We start from the raw sequence: 17,496 nt of genomic DNA on the forward strand, positions 1-17,496 counted from the left end.
ACTTTTGAGTGAACTTTAAATCTGTTTTGATGTTATGTGGAATCTATAAGTCTCTCCATACTGTAATTGGCTTTGTAGGTTGATTTCCTGTACAGCACCAAATACCCACAATGTTGCATACTTGCATATGGACACAACCCATCGTCCTTTTATTCTTAAAAATTATGTGAAGCATTTAATAGCTTGATGAACAATGAGCCTTCTGAAACTCAAAACTTCTTCCCCAGTCCAAAAAGAACATTTACATGGATGTCATCCCAGAATCACACACAAAAACAGGTCAATGATATTTTACTAAAAAGAAAATCAAAATGCACGTATATGACATCACCCAATCACTGTCCAGTGAAGAGTTAGTACTTACTCTTTTTTTTGTGTAGCGTATAATGGAGAAGAGGCAGTTTATTTGAACATCTGTTTATTTGTATACTGAGAGATACAGTTGAAATGTAGAACTTATCAGTATAAAGTATTTCTTTGATATGTTAAGCAGCAAAACAAGGTAACGCAATAACAGTTTATAACCATATTTATTTATTTATCCTTTTGTTTTACAATTTTAATTTCCTGTTACTGGCTTTGTTCCTTCAAATGATGCTTTTGCTCTTTATTCTGATGGTAGAGTCTTTGGACTCTTACGGCATTTATGTACAACAAAGACCAGCGTGCAGAAGAAGATCACCGTTGATGGCCTCCCAGTCCCACCTTACAGCCTTAAAGTGATTGAGAAAAGAACGATAAAGTGACCGGAGGAGGAATGAAGGGGAGGAATGTAAATGTCAAATGGAATTAGTAATAATAGTAATAATAATAAAAGTATACAACTATCAGAAAGATGTTTGGAGTGTCTTACATCAAAGGCCTATGTAATTACTTCCTGGTGAGAAATAAAACGTTGTGAATACCAAGATAAAGAGAATTTAAAAAAAAAAGGTAGTGGAAGTGCCTCTAGGAGTGAGGGAAGAGGGTGAACTCATCCCTCTGTTTCTGCTAAAGAAAGAGTATATTAATAGGAATACAGTATATATAGGTTATAAGGATCAGATCCACATGAACAACAAAGCATTAATAAGAACAGTAATAATGAGAGAATTTTATAACATAATGACCTGTAGCATTACTTGTTGAAAAATCAAGTTTCTTCTCTAAAAAGTTAATAAAATTCTTATGGTAAATTTTTAAGAATATATTCCCAACATTCTCATTGCTCTGTGCTTCACCAGCTCATGAAAAGTTGAATAAAAAAGGCAAGGAAAGAAATGTTTAAATATGCGGAATCTCTTAATATATGGAAAAACATAAATCAATGGCAATAATGTGCCTGTTGACTTCCCTTCCATGACCTTTTCCTTCATGGCTAGCCAATCAGAGGCTTTGGAATGACTCCAGTTTGATTGACAACCAAAAAAAGCCAATCATGGGACAAAAGATTTCCAAATGGCAGCAAGCAGTTCAGAGTCCCTCTCCGAAGGTTTTCAGTGCCTTAACAAAGCTCTCCGTGAAAAGTCTTCAAAATTAAAACACCACAGAAGAAATAAAAACACAAAATATCAAAAATAAAAGTCCAGTAAGTCTTCATTATCACTTAAACTCAGTCAACGGAGGCCCGCCTCACAATGACCTGCAGTAACCCACGAACCAATTTAAAAAACTCCTGTGGCCAAACTACTGCCAATCAGGCCACATGAACAAAACTCAGTCTGAAAATGGATTGGGTGCCCTCATACATCCCGCCTTTCTAGAGACAGCAGCACTGTGACTTCACTGGCGTATAGGACAGGCCCACTAGTTTCAAAGTTCAAAGGAAGCCTAATGACTAGGATAATGCAGTAAATTCAAGAGTGTCTGTGTTTATGTAGGCAAGTGTCTGCGTGTGTCAAATGTTAAGTTTTCATAATGCAATGTCACGTAAAATACTGAAAAGTTTCAAAACCCCAAAGTGTTCTGAGGCGTCTCCCCTCATCTTCTCCATAGACATGACAATTTTGCTCTTGCTTTTTCTCTCCATGTCCTTTGCAGGCGGTCATAGCAGAGACAAGACAACAAATGCAGATCATGCAGACGTTGAGGGGAGACATCTGGTCTTCAAGCCATTCGTCTGCCCGTCAGCCTCATCTGGTGGAGTCTTGTGAATCGCCAGCGTTTCTGGGCTCCTCCGGGCTGTTCTGCTCCCGCTCTCGCTCCACATCTTTATCCTGAGGGTCTGCCCCCACAGCCATGTCACTGATCGCCACCCCAGAAGGTCCCGGTAACGAGGAAAGATCTGAAATGCCAGCCGATTCCGACGGAGCTGCCGTTTGCATGATCTTTTGCCGGACCTCACGGATCTTGAGCTGTAAGCACACCTTAGTGGGGAAGATGTCAGCGTATCGTGCCTGGAACGCAGCAGTAGCTTGAGCTATTGATCGACAGAGAGAGGGGCGAAAGGGGGAGAGAAGGACAGCATTAGATGGAGACAGACACTGAAAAGGAGAGGTTAACTACTATTGGACTATACCAGGGATGCCCAACTCGGACTCAGCCAACATCAAGAGGAGCTTAAAGTTGTTCTGTCTCTCACACAAATTATTTTTTGCAACTGCATGGAAATGAGAGATTAGCACAGCATTTAAAAATTCTCCTTTTGTGAAAAAAACAGCACAAGCTGGCCGCATTGAGTACTCTTTTGCGCTTGAACGACAAAACACACAAAACACTCTCTCTCTGTCTCTCTCTCTCTCTTGCTCGTCGCTCGCCGCGATTGCTTACACACACACACACACACACACACACACACACACACACTTTGCTCACTCACTCGCGCACACACACACACACACACACACACACACTTTGCTCACTCACTCGCGCACACACACACACACACACACACACACTTTGCTCACTCACTCGTGCACACACACACACACACACACACACACTTTCTCTTGCTCACTCGCGATCGCGCGCACACACACTTTCTCTTGCTCACTCGCGATCGCGCGCACACACACGCACTCTCTCTTGCTCGATCGCGATCACACACACACACACACACACACACACACAGACACACACACACACACACACAGACACACACACAGACACACACACACACACACACACACACACACACACACACACACACACACACACACACACACACACACACACACACACACACACACACACACACACACACACACACACACACACACACACACACACACACTCTCACTCTCACTCTTGCTCACTCGCGATCGCGCGCGCACACACACACACACACATGCTGTGTTACGTAGGTTCAAACCTCCAGGGCCTAAATGGCTGTGACCCAGGCCGGAGATAGTGCACTCCAGCGTGGTGGAGCTCTGAAAAACATGAAACCTCCAGTAAAAGACGGGTGCAGTGCATCTGACCAATCACAGCCCTTGTGGTCTGCGTCGACTCGACGCGTAGTTACAGTTTTTTGGAGGTGCACGTCGAGCTACGGCGGAGGGGTTCGCGGCGACACAAAGGGGTCTGCGGGGGTACGCCGTCGATTCGACGCAGAAGCATAAAACAGGCTTTATACAGTCTTTCACACCGGTTAAGTGTGATCCACTGTTCCCACAGATAAAAAGAACATTCCTAGTTTGGAGAAGCAGAAGTTTTAGAGTGTTACAAAAAAGAAAGCAAAAAAGTTTTTTGGGATATGTTTTTTATTTGGATATTATATATTATTATGGATATTATATTTTGTTATTATATTAATTTTGTTTTTCCATATCAATGTTCAGAAGTTATACATGCAAGAGTAACAACGAAAAATGTTCAGGCACAGTGCTGTAATAAAAGCACTTTGTTACACAATGATGTATTGATTGTTTACCCAGTGTCCACATATGTGGACATCTTTTTTTCAAAAAGTGCTTCATGTTTAAAGATAATATCTGGTTATTATATATATTGGTCCCTCCTAACCCCAAAAAGCTAGAAGAAATCTAAAATGCACACCAAACCAAAACTCAGGTCTCAGGAGGATAAAGTTAAGATAGACCCACTGTCCTTGCATGAGGACATCATTTTATGCAAAAACTCCTTCCTGTACAAAAACAAATTTTAGTTATTATACTTATTAGGTCCTACTTATCCCAAATAGCAAGAAAAATTATAAAATGCACACCAGGGAAACTCTCGGGTCTCAGGAGGTTATGCCAAAATGCCCGTTTTGTTCAGAATCCTCATAAGCAGAGTCTTTAAGGAGTTAAATAAAGTCTTAAATTAACGTAAGGAGTTATGAAAATAAGATGCGCATCAGATTCGAATCATGTGCATCAAGTCTTAAAAGTGACAGCAGCCTAATAAACCTGCTGATGTCACTAATGTATCAAAGAACATGTAATGTATCATACACCGCCGTCGGTGTATGAATGAGTGAATGAATGGGTGAATGTGAGGCAATATGTAAGGCGCTTTGGTGGCCATGGGTCTGTTGAAGGCGCTATATAAATGCAGTCCATTTACCATTTACCAAAGAACAAAAGAAAACAGAAAGTCACTCACTGCTCTGGACTGAATAGTAAAAAAAGGGTCTATATTTAATTTATAATTTATGCAGTGAAAACTGTGCAGTGTTTGATAACTATCCAATTACTGTATATTTCCTACCTGTTAGATCATATATTTAAAATATACCTTTATATTGTTTCTACATTCATTTGGAGATTGAATGATTGAAAAATTTAGATTTTATAAAAATACATAAAACACTTCGTTAGTTGCGATTAATCGCCATTAATTATATAAAAATCGGGCAAATATTGCAGATAATTATGCTTATTCAACCAACAAAAGAAGAAATAGTGAAATACATTCTGAGATATTCATAATATGTTTTTAATTTAACATTTTTTATTATACATTTACTATTGCATTCTATTTTTAAAGAAGATTGCATATTTTTAATGTATCTGTCCAGGGACCCCCTGGATGAAAACTGTGGGTCTAATGAATAATGTTACTTCCATAACATCAGATTAGTGTTGCGAATGATATGTATTTTATTGCACTCATGAGCTTTATGTGTGCTGTCTGTGAGCTGTGTGGGTGGTACAGGACTCTACACAAGCGTGTGCCTTACCTGAAGGGAAAAAGCCATGCTCCTGGAATAGCTGCATGACAAGAGCTCTCCTCTGATCAAGAGTTCGCCTGAGAGAGGAGTAGGGCACCTTTTCAAACTCCAGCTCCCCCAGTACATCCTCTCCATCTTTACCGGAGAGAGAGAAGGGTTATTATAATGTAGCTGAATCCGTGTAACATAGGCTACAGAATCATGAAGGTTTTGTGGGTAGGGGAGTATTACCTGGCCTATCAAACGTGAAAATTTCCCCCTCACACTTTGCAGCACTTTTAGGTGTGCTGGGCTCTGAACTGCAGCTAGATCTGCGGCGGCTTTTCCTTTTTGGAGAGATAGGATCTTCTGTGGACGAGTCCAGGTCTGCATGCAGAAGGGGGATTAGGGGCTAGATGATTTTTGATTCGATATGCAAGAAGAAATGAGCATATAACTCAATAACTCATCAGTCTGTGGAGAGGTCTGAATGTCACTCTCACCGGTGGAGTTTTTCCTCTTCCTGCGGTAGCTGCCCAGTATGGCTCGTGGGGAGGTGGCCAGACTCTGCAGGGTTGGAGAGGGCAGCACCTCCTCTGGACGGAACTCTGGCAGCTCTGCGAAGCGCTCTTCAAAGTACACCTCTGACAGGACCCTGCACACATGACCAGTCACAAGATTCTGAACAATCTGCACATGCAGTGGGGTCCAAAAGTCTGAGAATGCGGATTTGTTTTCCCCATGTAAACCTGGATATAAATAGGAATGCAACTAATACTTTTTATAAAATATTTATGATTCTGCAATATTTCCAAGTCACCAATCAAACAAGCTAATTTGTGACACTTTTGCGTGAACTCCTTTGCATAAAAAATTCTGAAGTTTGTCATTTCTGAACACAGTTTTTGCACTAAAACTTTTATAATAATTTGTTTCATAATTGTTTAATAATGAACCACAGTTTCATATGTTCACAGAAAATATTTCAAACTTCTCGTAATAACATAAAAGGTCTCTTATGTTGTTTTATGTCATTGCTTTGGCAAAGTATCTGCCAAACAAACTAAAATCGAAAGTGAAATATGGTTTTGTGCCCTTAATAAATCGCAAAAGACTGATTTAATAAAACTATTATTAATTATATATATAAATTATATATAATTATATATAATAGTTAATTATTACTATTATATATATAGTCTGTTTGTGCTGCGTGTTTCAAAGTGAAGTGCTCACTTTTCTCACGCCATCAGCTCATGATCGGGTGTTTTCTGCATCTCAGAACATCTCAAGTTTTCCGTCAAAATAAAAGCTCTTTTCTACAAAAAGTGTAGAATTAGCACAAAGGTGTCATTAATTTTCATTTATTTTAACTTGAATTTGCTTGACAACATATGGTTACATTACTGTCATAGGAATACTAATAATATTAGTATAAAAATATTATTATTATTATTGTTATATTCTATTTGTTTGGCTTCCTAAAACACCAGTGTGAATGTAATATAGACCGAGACACTATATCACATCTAAAAAGAGGTTTGAGTCACCTTTACAGTTCAGGTACAAGTCAATTCATCAAATTTTTTCTTTGTTCAATTTTTACACTGAACATTGAACTTTTGATATTTTGGACCCCCCCAAGAGGGAGTGAGATCCACCCCGCACAGTCTCACAAAATCCTGTGGGAAACACTGTGTTGTTCGGCAACTTTTCATTAAATCCAGTCATTTTAATGGAAATCCACGATTAGAATTTTCTTGAGAGGGCGAAGATTTCCACACGCAGATTTCGCATCGCGTTCAAGTTGGTCACATGAATTTACCACGTTGACCAACAGCAGGGCTGGCCCGTGGCATAGGCGGACTAGGCAAATGCTAGGGGCGCCACGAACGAGTGAATTTTTTTTACTAATACTATTTTAAAAACATTAATTCAAAATACTACAAAATAAAGCAAGAAAAAACTCCACAAAAACTGAACTAAGTCCCCCGACTCCGGTCCGGCGCATCAATCTTATCCCGCCCAGCGAGTGCTTGAAGTGCGTCAGAAACAGAGCGCGCGCGATTAGTTTACTGTTGGTAATTTGTTGTGTAGCGTCGCCCCTCGCTGCATCCAATGTAGACAGCATTTCTTTCGTTTGAGGGCAGTTAACACACTCAAGCACCCCATAGAAACGCGCCTGGCAGCTTGCGCCAGGTCTAGACATGGTGAAAGTTACCTGATTGTGACGGATGGCCAAATTTACATGACATATTTTAGATTAGCATTATAGTCTGCAATAGATACAGTGCCAAACGGAAGAGAAGAGGATAAAAGGGGATAAAGACAGAGGTAATGTAATGAATGAACAGTTTATCTTATTGCATAGTAGTAAGATATATAATTTAATGGCAGTTATTTTTACCTTAAAGGGGCCATATCATGCTTTTAAATCGTTCCTTTTTACATATAAATCATACATTTGTGGTCTATATAAAGCAGAACTGCAATGCTTGGGTCTGAATTACTCATTATTATAGCTCCACAGGCCCCTTTTCTACCCCTTTTCTTATGTGCGTCTGAGAGCAACTCGTTTTGGTGCGGTCTCTTTAAATGCAAATGAGACACTTCATACCCCGCCCCCTCTCCAGGCTGCAGAGGTGACACTCGGTTCAACTCCACCCTGTTCGGCCGTTTTTGTAGTTTGATAGCAGAGATATGATTATCTAGCGGCACAGAAACTTTTTATTCACATGTTATTAACAAAATGTCAACAACGGAAGACTTGTCCATCAAGCCTTACATGTTCGAGCCAGAGTCGGACCCGGAGCGAAATGGAAATGAAGACGACGAATCTGCACTTTTGACATGAGGTAACATAGAGTTTTTAAAGAAAGCAACTGAGCACATCTGGGGTTTTGTTTAACAGCCTTTGTCAGCAAATGTTGGTCTGTGCCTTGTTGGTTTAGCCCTCCAAATAAAGTGAAAGTCGATTATTTCTCTTGTTAAAACAAGCACACTAACAAGACAAATGACTACGGCCTAATTTTACCACTAAAAATCTGTATTGATAATATGCGACGTTTAGAAAAGCATCAGAAAACACAGCAGCTAAATGACCATTGTCATAATTATACTCAACAACAGTAATACTGCTACAGACGTGTACTTAAAAAAAAGAAAAGACAAAGGTACTGCTATTACGGTGTAATGAAGCGTGTGGGTTACTAACTTACATCCAACAACCTAACATTTTGAATTACTCTCTCGTAACTTCTGCATCCTTGAGCTTGGACTACAAAATCGCAGCAAGAAATACAAATGGCGGATTGCTCGAAGTGTTTGACCGGAAGTCGATGTCCTTATTTGGCAGTTCCGCTGCAAATACTGTGACGTAATAGTTCAAAAAACGTCATAGATAATAGAAAATTCGGAACAGGTTGAAAAATATGACCAAAACTGAATATAAAGATATCAATGAAGCACCTGAAGAGACTAATTTCACATTATCTGTACTTATAAACACTCCAAATATACAAAAAACTGCATTTACAGGCTAAAAAAGTGGATTTAGCATGATATGTCCCCTTTAAACTTTAAGCTAACAAGAGTTCTCCAGAGGCCACAGACAGTGTGATTTGTAACAATCACGTCAGTTTTTTTTAGACGCATTCACTATCACTTTTATTAATTAATGTTTTACTCTACAGTTGTGCAGTTTTGAGGGGGATATATGGCATTTTTTAAATTGCCAAAATTATTAATTATATTTATATAGGCTACAGGTTTATTAAAAGTAGCAACGTTTTATGTGAAATTAACATTAAAGAAGACATTTCGCAGTTTCATTCATGGTGAAAACATGAAACATGCCATAGTTTAGTGGAAGATTGCTGCCATCAACTGCAAAACAAACACTTTTGCTAGCGCTCAATGAATAGTTTGTGCATGAATGACATTTGGACGATGACATCACTGTTTTATCCAGAGCGGCTATATATACTGAACAAAATTATAAACGCACCAAAACTGTAAAGCTGTAAATCTGCCTTGAAATAATCTATATTGTAAAAATCGCTATAAAAATAAAGGTGACTTGACTTGAATGCTAGGTGTAATGCTCTTGCTATTTGTGTTTAGGCTGTAATGTGTGTGTGTGTATATATATATATATATATATATATATATATATATATATATATATATATATACATATATACATATATAGGCTAAATAATCATGAACACAATGACAGGGCGAAATGGGCTGTGATGCATGGGGCACCAGGTAAAATCCTGCCTAGGGCAGCAAATTGGCCAGGGCCGGCCGTTACCAATTGAGAGCTGCTTGGTTTGAAAGTGACTTCATTGGACAATGGACCTTATTGTATGAGACATTTTATCAATATGACTGCACCTTAGGACTTTTGATAAATTAGTACAAACATATGATGACTAGAGATACATAAAGCTGGAAATAATTCACAGCAGTCTCAAGAAAAACAAGAAAAAAATATTTCAGAAAAACATACTTGTCAACAGAATCAAATGGTCGTTTAAGTGGTGGGGGGCGGGCCTTGACTTTTTTAGGTGGTACATCTTTATCACCATGAGACTGAGGTGGGGCAGGTTCTGACCCAGAGGGAGGAGGTAATGGAGAAGAAGGGTGGGAGTCCTTCCATTCAGCCTGAGTAGAGTTAAAAAACAGAATTAGTGTTATCATAAAAACAATTAATATATAAATATAAAAATATATATACACACACACATATATATATATATATATATATATATACACACACACACATTTGTTTATTTTGCCTACTGCACCTAGTGATATCTGATATTTAAAACCTAATGGTCCGGTTTCACAGACAGGGCTACAGTAAGCCAGGATTAGGCCTTGGTTCAATTAGGACATTTAAGTAGCTTTTATAAATGTACCCTAGAAAAAAACATTACTGGTGTGCATCTTGAGACAAAACAATGGCACTGACATATTTTAAGATAGGTCAGTGCAAGTTGCTTTCAGTTAAAACAGCTCAAACGTGCATTTTAGTCTGGGACTAGGCTTAAGTCTTGTCTGTGAAACTGGGGGAATATTTTGATATAATAAATAATATAACTACTATTAATCATTCAGTTTATCATGTAGTTGACAGTCAAGTTAATGATCCTAACCTCCTTAGGGTTTGCTTCTTTGCCACGCCCACTATGTGTACCACTTTCCGCTACAGAGTCTGTGGACCCCTCCTCTGGTGGAAGGGTTGCTGGAGAGCTCGTCTCAGATGCCTTATCTATCTCAAATGAGAACCGACTACCACTCTCTTTGTCTTTCTCTCGCTCTCGCTCTCTCTCTTTCTCCCTGTCCCTCTCCTTGTCTCGTTCTTTGCCTCTCCCTCCTCCATCATAACTGCCCACTGGGATGTTGGCCACTGTGGCTTTCACTTTCTGAGGAGGCCTTGCTGTAATCAGTTTGGGAGTCCCCGGAGCACTGCCTGTTGAAAGAGAAAAGAGGGACTGTGTGTAGTTTTAAAAGTAATCGCCACTGGGCCGCATCCCCACCATGAAAACAGATGGGGTTTATGATGATAAAGAGGACGTATAATGCTTTTTTTTTCTTTAGTGCGTTGCTGTTTGAACATGAAAAAGGTCTGTAAAGTTACAAAGCACAAGAGAGTTATTCTCTGTATCAGTAAGCACTTTTTCTGAAGGAGGGTCTTCATAGAGACAGCAATTATACAGAGTAATACAGACAGACTGGGTCAGGTGCTACAACAATGTAAAATATGTGAAACATAAGGTGTTTTTAAAACATTCAAGCATGAAAACCTATTCTAGTACACCCAAAAAACAAAATCAAGACTTTGTAAAAAGTCTATCATACCAGAATGAGCGGGTTGAGCAGGGCTTCCAGGCTGCAGTGGCATTGAACTGCCCTGTGGAGGTACAACTGAGCTGCTACTGCCCTTACTCAGGACCTGGAACTGTTTTTCAGGCTGTAAGAGAGAGAGCTTCTCTGTCTGTCTCTCAGACGACTGCGTGTAGACCTGATTGTCCGTGTGCTGCCGGTCCAGTGTTCTCTCCTGGTGCAACTGTCTCTCAGAATGTGCAGATATGTTCCCCTGCCTATCCAAGGTTACAGAGGTCATGGAGTTTGGTGTTGTGTGTTTGGGAAGGATGTGTGAAGATAGGCCAGAGGAACTGGACACTGTGTACACCACACTTGGAGACACAGTCGCCATAGACACCAACCCAGTTGCCAAGGTCACATTTGTAGGGGTGATGGCAGGAGAGTGAGGGGCGCTGGGAGACTGGGCTGGAGCCAGCAGTGACGGCTGACCTGGGGAAACAGAAGACAATACACTTAACAAACATTCAATATGCAAATTAACACAAAAAAGACAACACAAATAAAGTTTTTTTAAAAATATATTATTATTATAGCACTGATCAGGCCCTTGTGTATTTTTGCAATCATTTGATTGATGATTTGTTTGAAAAAGAAAAATACTGAAATTAAGTCTATAAAGTGTGGGGAAAGTTGTTTTATTATTTGCGAAGCTTGCTAAACTTTTTTTCAGCAAGAATGAATTAAAATTGATAAAAAGTCACAGTAAAGAGTACAGTGTTACAAAAGATTTATTTCAAATAAATGCTTTTCTTTAGAACTTTCTATTCAGAAAGATATTCAGAATCCTGAAAAGGTGTATGACGGTTTCCACAAAACAATTAAGCAGAACAACTGTTTTCAACATTTATAATAATAATAATAATAATAATAATAATATAATTTTAGAATGATTTTAAGGACCATGTGACACTAAGACATTTATTTATTAATTAAATTATATTAATTATAAGTCAACTGACCTGCAATCAGTGGCTGCACCAAAGTTTGCCCTGGATGAGCGATCGCTGCAAAGGTCGCCAAGGGTGATTGCACATACGTAGATCCAGGTGTTGCTGGAGCTGTCTGAGAAGAGGAGCCTGTTGTGGTGGAAACTAATGGCAAAGGAGAAGAAACCCCAGGAGTGGACTGTACATAAGTGATTCTGTGGGAGAAAAAGTAATATTCACAGAAACCAGATTAGACAGATTTTATAGAGAGAGCAGCAAGGCAGGGTTATTCTCTAGTGTTGCAGCACTTCAGGAGTGTAGGAGTTGTTCAAATAAGAGTGGGGGAGATGTTTGTGCGTATGCGGCTAGGTGAGTATAAGTATGCCTGTGAGAGTGTGCGATCTACCTTGTTGGTGGGGGCGGTAGCAGCACGGTCTGAGACGGGGTAGAGCCTGGGGCAACCACTGTAGCTGTTCCCATAGTAACAGAAAATGGGCTCCCAGGTTGCACTGGTCCCGTGGAGGGGAGTTGCGACTGGACGACAGGCATCGGAGCAATCTGAATAATCTAGACAGAAAAGAAATAGGAAAACATGCTGATTAATTCAGGTATTCTATTCAGTGTAAATTTGTTATTTAAGAATTTCCCATTTGAGATCTCACCTTGCTTCCTGCCTGTGCTCCATTCTGAACAGGAAGAGGAGGGGCTACCAGGGGAAACTGGTGAGAGGGGGCAGGAGCAGCCCTCACTGTTGCCATGGGAACCAGCATCTTGCCCTGCAAGACTGGTGACTGTGTTTGCACTGCAGGAGGATGAGGGGACAGAGTGTTTAAAATAATTCGGTCTTGGAGACTGTCTTAACTGGCATAGCACAAAACTACAGAGAACAGTACCTGTAAAACCCAAAGCCAACATGATGATACAATGTAATAATACAATGAAAGAGACAATAGGCAGTTTCACACATACACCATTTTGCTGAAAAATAACAGCATTTTTCTCTTTAGAGACCGTGTTTGAACAGCTCCAGAAATTTCCTGGAATAAGAAATTGTGACAATACCGGTGCATCGTAATTAAATCCCTCCATTATAATTCATAAAGCTCTCTACACTGCAAGTGTAAATTGTGTGTCCGTAGTAGTCAGTTGACATCTTTCCATTTATGACATGCTGCAGAGTTACTTCAGCCACTTTAAACTCCTCGTCTGTCTTAAATAAAATCATTTTATTATAATTTTATAATTGCTCAAATTAAGCCCAGAGTATACTTGTATTTGTATACATGTATGTATGCATACAGTACTTGACGTAAATTTGATTATCAGTATGATACACGCACAGACAGACTTTTCCAACCGCACATACTCACGCTCAGCTTGTATATGTCCCTAGAATGTTTTTCACTAATTAGTTTATTCACAACATGTCAACATTGGCCCAGCCGCAGCACGCTGTTCTGTAAACGTTCTACCCCAGCTCAGGCCAACTGGCTATGTGCCCACGAGTAGCTCTATAAGGCCTCGTTTACACTGCAGGTCTTGATGCCCAATTCTGATTTGTTGCCTATATCCGATTTTTTTGACCATTCGTTTACACGTTCTTTCAATTGTGACCCATATCCGATTCATGTGTTTACACTTGACATACTATCAGAAACGTCGCGCATGCTTAAATGGGGTTCTTGCACAGATGGACGAACGCGAAATATGATTGATGCTAGCTCTGCGATATATGCGAAGTTCGCCAAACATCACCATGATTTTGAGGCGGAGGACGAAAAGGGCCATCATTGCAGCCTGCACATGTGCTTCAGTTATTGTGTGCGAGAGAGATCTCAGGACTGGTGGAAACATACAAGAGGATCTCACGAAAGTGCGTATCTAATACTATTCCTACCACAAATTTTATTTCTCGTGCCATTTATACGCCAAAAATAGTTTTTGCGTGCATGATACGCACTGTAAACACCTTGGGTAGGATTAGGGGTGTGTAGTGCGTGTGTATTACACACCATAGTGCATATCATATCATATGCACGCGAAAACTGCGTATCATATGCACGCAAAAACTATTTTTTGGCGTAAATGGCACGAGAAATAAAATTCGTGCTATAGATACGCACTTTCATGAGATCGTTGCGGCCTTTAACAAGGAGCAGTGGGTCTGAAATTTTAGGATGAGCAAGCCAACATTTGATATGTTGTGTCAACGTGTGTTCACATTCCTCTTCTACAACGACACACCGCTTCGTTAGGCCATTCAGTCCCTTTGCAGATGTGCGTCGGGGTTTCTCTCGTCATTAAACCGCTGAGACGTAGCCTAATGCATTCGAAAATCCGATCTGCCTGTTTACATGACAGTCACATTGGCACATATCTTATTTATTTCCACATATGTACAAGGCATGAAACCGATTTCGAAATATCCGAATGCATGCTTTTTTTCCTGTTTACACTGTCATAGAACACATCCGATCTGTGTCACACATGAGCAAAAACTCAGAATTGGGTCACATTTCACTGACACTGTAAAAGAGGGCTTAGACTTTTTTCTTTCTTTAAAGGTGAAGTATGTAGTTCCTGCGATACTAATGACACCTATGCTAGAACTGATTTGTTTTCACTCGTATTTGTGTGCGTGTATGTTTACTATATAGCCGCTTTTCCACTGTCGGGCAAAACCGTTTTCGTTGCTTAACCGTTCTATTCCATGCCGATTTAATTTTCCACTGTGGGGCTGATAACAGAACTCTTATGAATGTAATACAAATGCGTCTGTCATTGCCTTAGTAATAAAAAAAATGTAAAATGAAGAGTTTGCAGACTGTAAGAGATGAAAATAGCCACCGCGTTATGGAGGATAATCAGATATTTATTTTAACTGTATTATTAACTTGTGTTTACTTCGCTCAAATAGCGCATTTGGCCAGCTGCAGTGAAACTGGTAGCCACGTAACGGACAAGTGACCAAACCTGAGTGGCGAAGTTAATACACGCATTGTACTAACCCGGTTAGGCAACCGTGCTGAAGTGGAAATATAACCGTAACTACTCTTTACCATTCTTTGAACCGTTTGACCCAACGATGGAAAAGCAACTAATTTTGCATGCTTTACGTTAATAGCATTATATAAGTCGCAGCACATTTCAGATGATAAAAAAGCTAATCTGGGAATTTTTCTGCAATTTAACATTGTTTTTAAATGGAAAAGTATTGAGTGCTGCAAGGATGACGTCAAACCCGGAAACATAATTTGCCAGTGATTCCCTCAAGATGGGTTTTTACATTTATGAGTAAAATAAGGTCTGTTGTAAACATAACTTGACAATACTTGGATGTTTTCCTTTACATCGTAAATTATACACACCCCTATCAAACACGCACATTTTTAATCAGTTCTGATTATTTTTTATGTAACTAGATAAGAATGTTTGGGGTGAGTGTGTGCAATTTACATTGCAGAACAAAATGTCCGTAGTAACAAAAAGTATCGCCAAGTTGTATTTACCACAGACCTTATTTTACTCATAAACTGAAAAAACCCATTTTAAAAACCCATAGGAAAATCTCGAAGGAACCAGTGGCGAATTAGCCTACTAGGTTTTGACTTCATCCCTGCAGTACTCTATTAAAATAGCAATGTATTTAACACATATTTGAGTTCTGTTTTATTAAATGTATGTATCCTCACCTCTGTTTCCTGGGCTAACAACTCCCACAGCAGGACTGGAGACATACCCCGACTGGTTCCCGTTGGCCAGTGAGGCGTGAGTGGGCAGAGCTGTGGGTAGGGTGAAGATACTGGTTGGCTGACTGGCCTGGTGAGGGGAGGGGCTCTTGGGATTGTTGGCAGAGAGGGTAGGGAGAATGTACTGGACCTGTGTTATCGGTTTTTGGCCTGATGAGGGCGCTAATGAGGCAGAGGGGAGAATGTGCGACTGCAGCACGGGCAGAGGAAGCGGACCGTTACTATGAGTAAACGATGCTGGGGAGGCAGAGTTTTGTGGAGGAGGAGGTGTGACAAGCTGTACAGCGGACGGAGCCTGGAATGTGCCTCCCAAAACTAGATTGGTCACCAGCCCCCCTTGACCTGCTGATGCACTAACAGGATTAGGCGATGATGAGGTATAGTACCCACCCCCTCCAGCAGAAGCTGTTGCAACGTTTCCTGTTGTACCAGGACCGATGAAAAGCTGTGTCTGGGGCAGAGCGGGTTTCCTGTCGTGTGGGGACTTGCTGGCGATCGGCACTGGCGTGCTGACCACAGGACGCACCACATTAGTGACGACAGTGGACGCCACTCTCACCGCTCCTAGAACTGACGACACTCCCCCGCCAGAACTGACCAGGATGGACTGACCTGCAGAGGCCTGGGACATACCTCCTTCACCTTCCCTTCGCTCTCCATCACCTCCCTCCATTGTTCTTTTTCTTTTCGAGGAAGTGTCGCTAAAGCGTCTAGAAGTGGGGTAGGAGGAGAGAGACACGCTCCGACCATGCCCGGGGCCGTAAGACGAGGAGCAAATCACTGGAGCAAAAACTCTCTGATGAAAAAGAATAAGAGAAAAGTGGGATGTATGCAAAAAGAAGAACATAAATTTGCCAAAGGCAGCAGGAAAATGCAATGACACAGATCTTTTACCAGTTAATAAAAAACTGTGTAATGGCCTTCTGTAAACTTAATTAATAATTAACTTTGGAAAAAAACCTTAAGGACTACAAGCAATTTTCTAGTTCTAGCAGAAAGCAAAGCGTTCTACATATCACACTATTTTGCTGGACTATATTCATTTTAAAGGGATAGTTCACCAAAACGCTGTAATTATTTCCTTATTTATTTAAGGCCTGTTTACAACTAAGACAAATGTATGGTGCAACAATTCAGTGTGCAAAACATTTTCATTTGAATGAACGGCTGTTAATGCGTCTGTTCAGACCAACACCAACATCTGCATAGTCAACGCAGCTAAATTTTTTACAGAGGGGTTAATATGCAAGATGTTAATAATTTTAACAAAATAAAAGGGATCATAAAAATTGCTTAAGTACTGTCCTGAATAAGCTGTTTCACATAATAACACAGATGTTGACATATAGTCCAAAAGACAAAATAATGACTGAATTTACACAATGAACCAGTTAAAAATTGTATAAACCCTTGAATTTTAATATTGCGAGTTGTTACGTGGATGATCGACAACTGTTTTTATGCTTTGTGGTAGTTGTTCATGAGTACCTTGTTTGTCCTGAGCAGTTAAAGGGACACTTCACCCATTTGCATTAAGCTTTGTATCGTTAGAAACCCAGTCATATTTTGAATGGTTGTGCATTATTCTCTTATTTTCCCCTGAGATGGGAGAAAAAAGGATTTCAGTGTTGCAGTTCCGGCTTATAATGATGTAAAAATCATCATGTTGCGTCATTCTAAGCAGGAAGTCCCATATCTTTGTAGAGGGGTTGAGACTACAAACACTCGTTCCTCATTTTTCCAGGGGGTGGGACCCACTCACACAACAGACCTATTACAGTATCCTCCATCTAGTTTGGAAGCTAAGCTAAAAGGTGCTGTGGAGCCAGATGTGAAGTTACGACAATGGCGAAAT

At 40.2% G+C, this 17,496-nt stretch overlaps 1 protein-coding gene across 2 annotated transcripts in view; it reads right to left on the reverse strand.

Moving 5' to 3' along the window:
* Positions 1–401: 401 nt before the first annotated feature.
* The window catches only part of cicb (capicua transcriptional repressor b), a 53,991-nt gene continuing 36,896 nt past the window's right edge, over positions 402–17,496 (reverse strand). For both annotated transcript variants that reach the window (XM_077209866.1, XM_077209870.1), the window contains 11 exons: positions 15,585–16,437; positions 12,555–12,694; positions 12,299–12,459; positions 11,926–12,107; positions 10,940–11,395; positions 10,234–10,550; positions 9,585–9,739; positions 5,575–5,726; positions 5,324–5,458; positions 5,102–5,227; positions 402–2,398 (listed from right to left, as the gene is read on the reverse strand). In XM_077209866.1, the coding sequence (XP_077065981.1) occupies positions 2,112–2,398; positions 5,102–5,227; positions 5,324–5,458; positions 5,575–5,726; positions 9,585–9,739; positions 10,234–10,550; positions 10,940–11,395; positions 11,926–12,107; positions 12,299–12,459; positions 12,555–12,694; positions 15,585–16,437 (2,964 nt within the window). In that variant the 3' untranslated portion in view covers positions 402–2,111. The remainder of the gene's footprint in view (positions 2,399–5,101; positions 5,228–5,323; positions 5,459–5,574; positions 5,727–9,584; positions 9,740–10,233; positions 10,551–10,939; positions 11,396–11,925; positions 12,108–12,298; positions 12,460–12,554; positions 12,695–15,584; positions 16,438–17,496) is intronic.

This window comes from Siphateles boraxobius, unplaced genomic scaffold, assembly GCF_051911475.1.
Source record: "Siphateles boraxobius isolate OS27281-9 unplaced genomic scaffold, OSU_SipBor_1 12, whole genome shotgun sequence".
In the NCBI taxonomy this organism is placed as follows: Eukaryota; Metazoa; Chordata; class Actinopteri; order Cypriniformes; family Leuciscidae; genus Siphateles; species Siphateles boraxobius.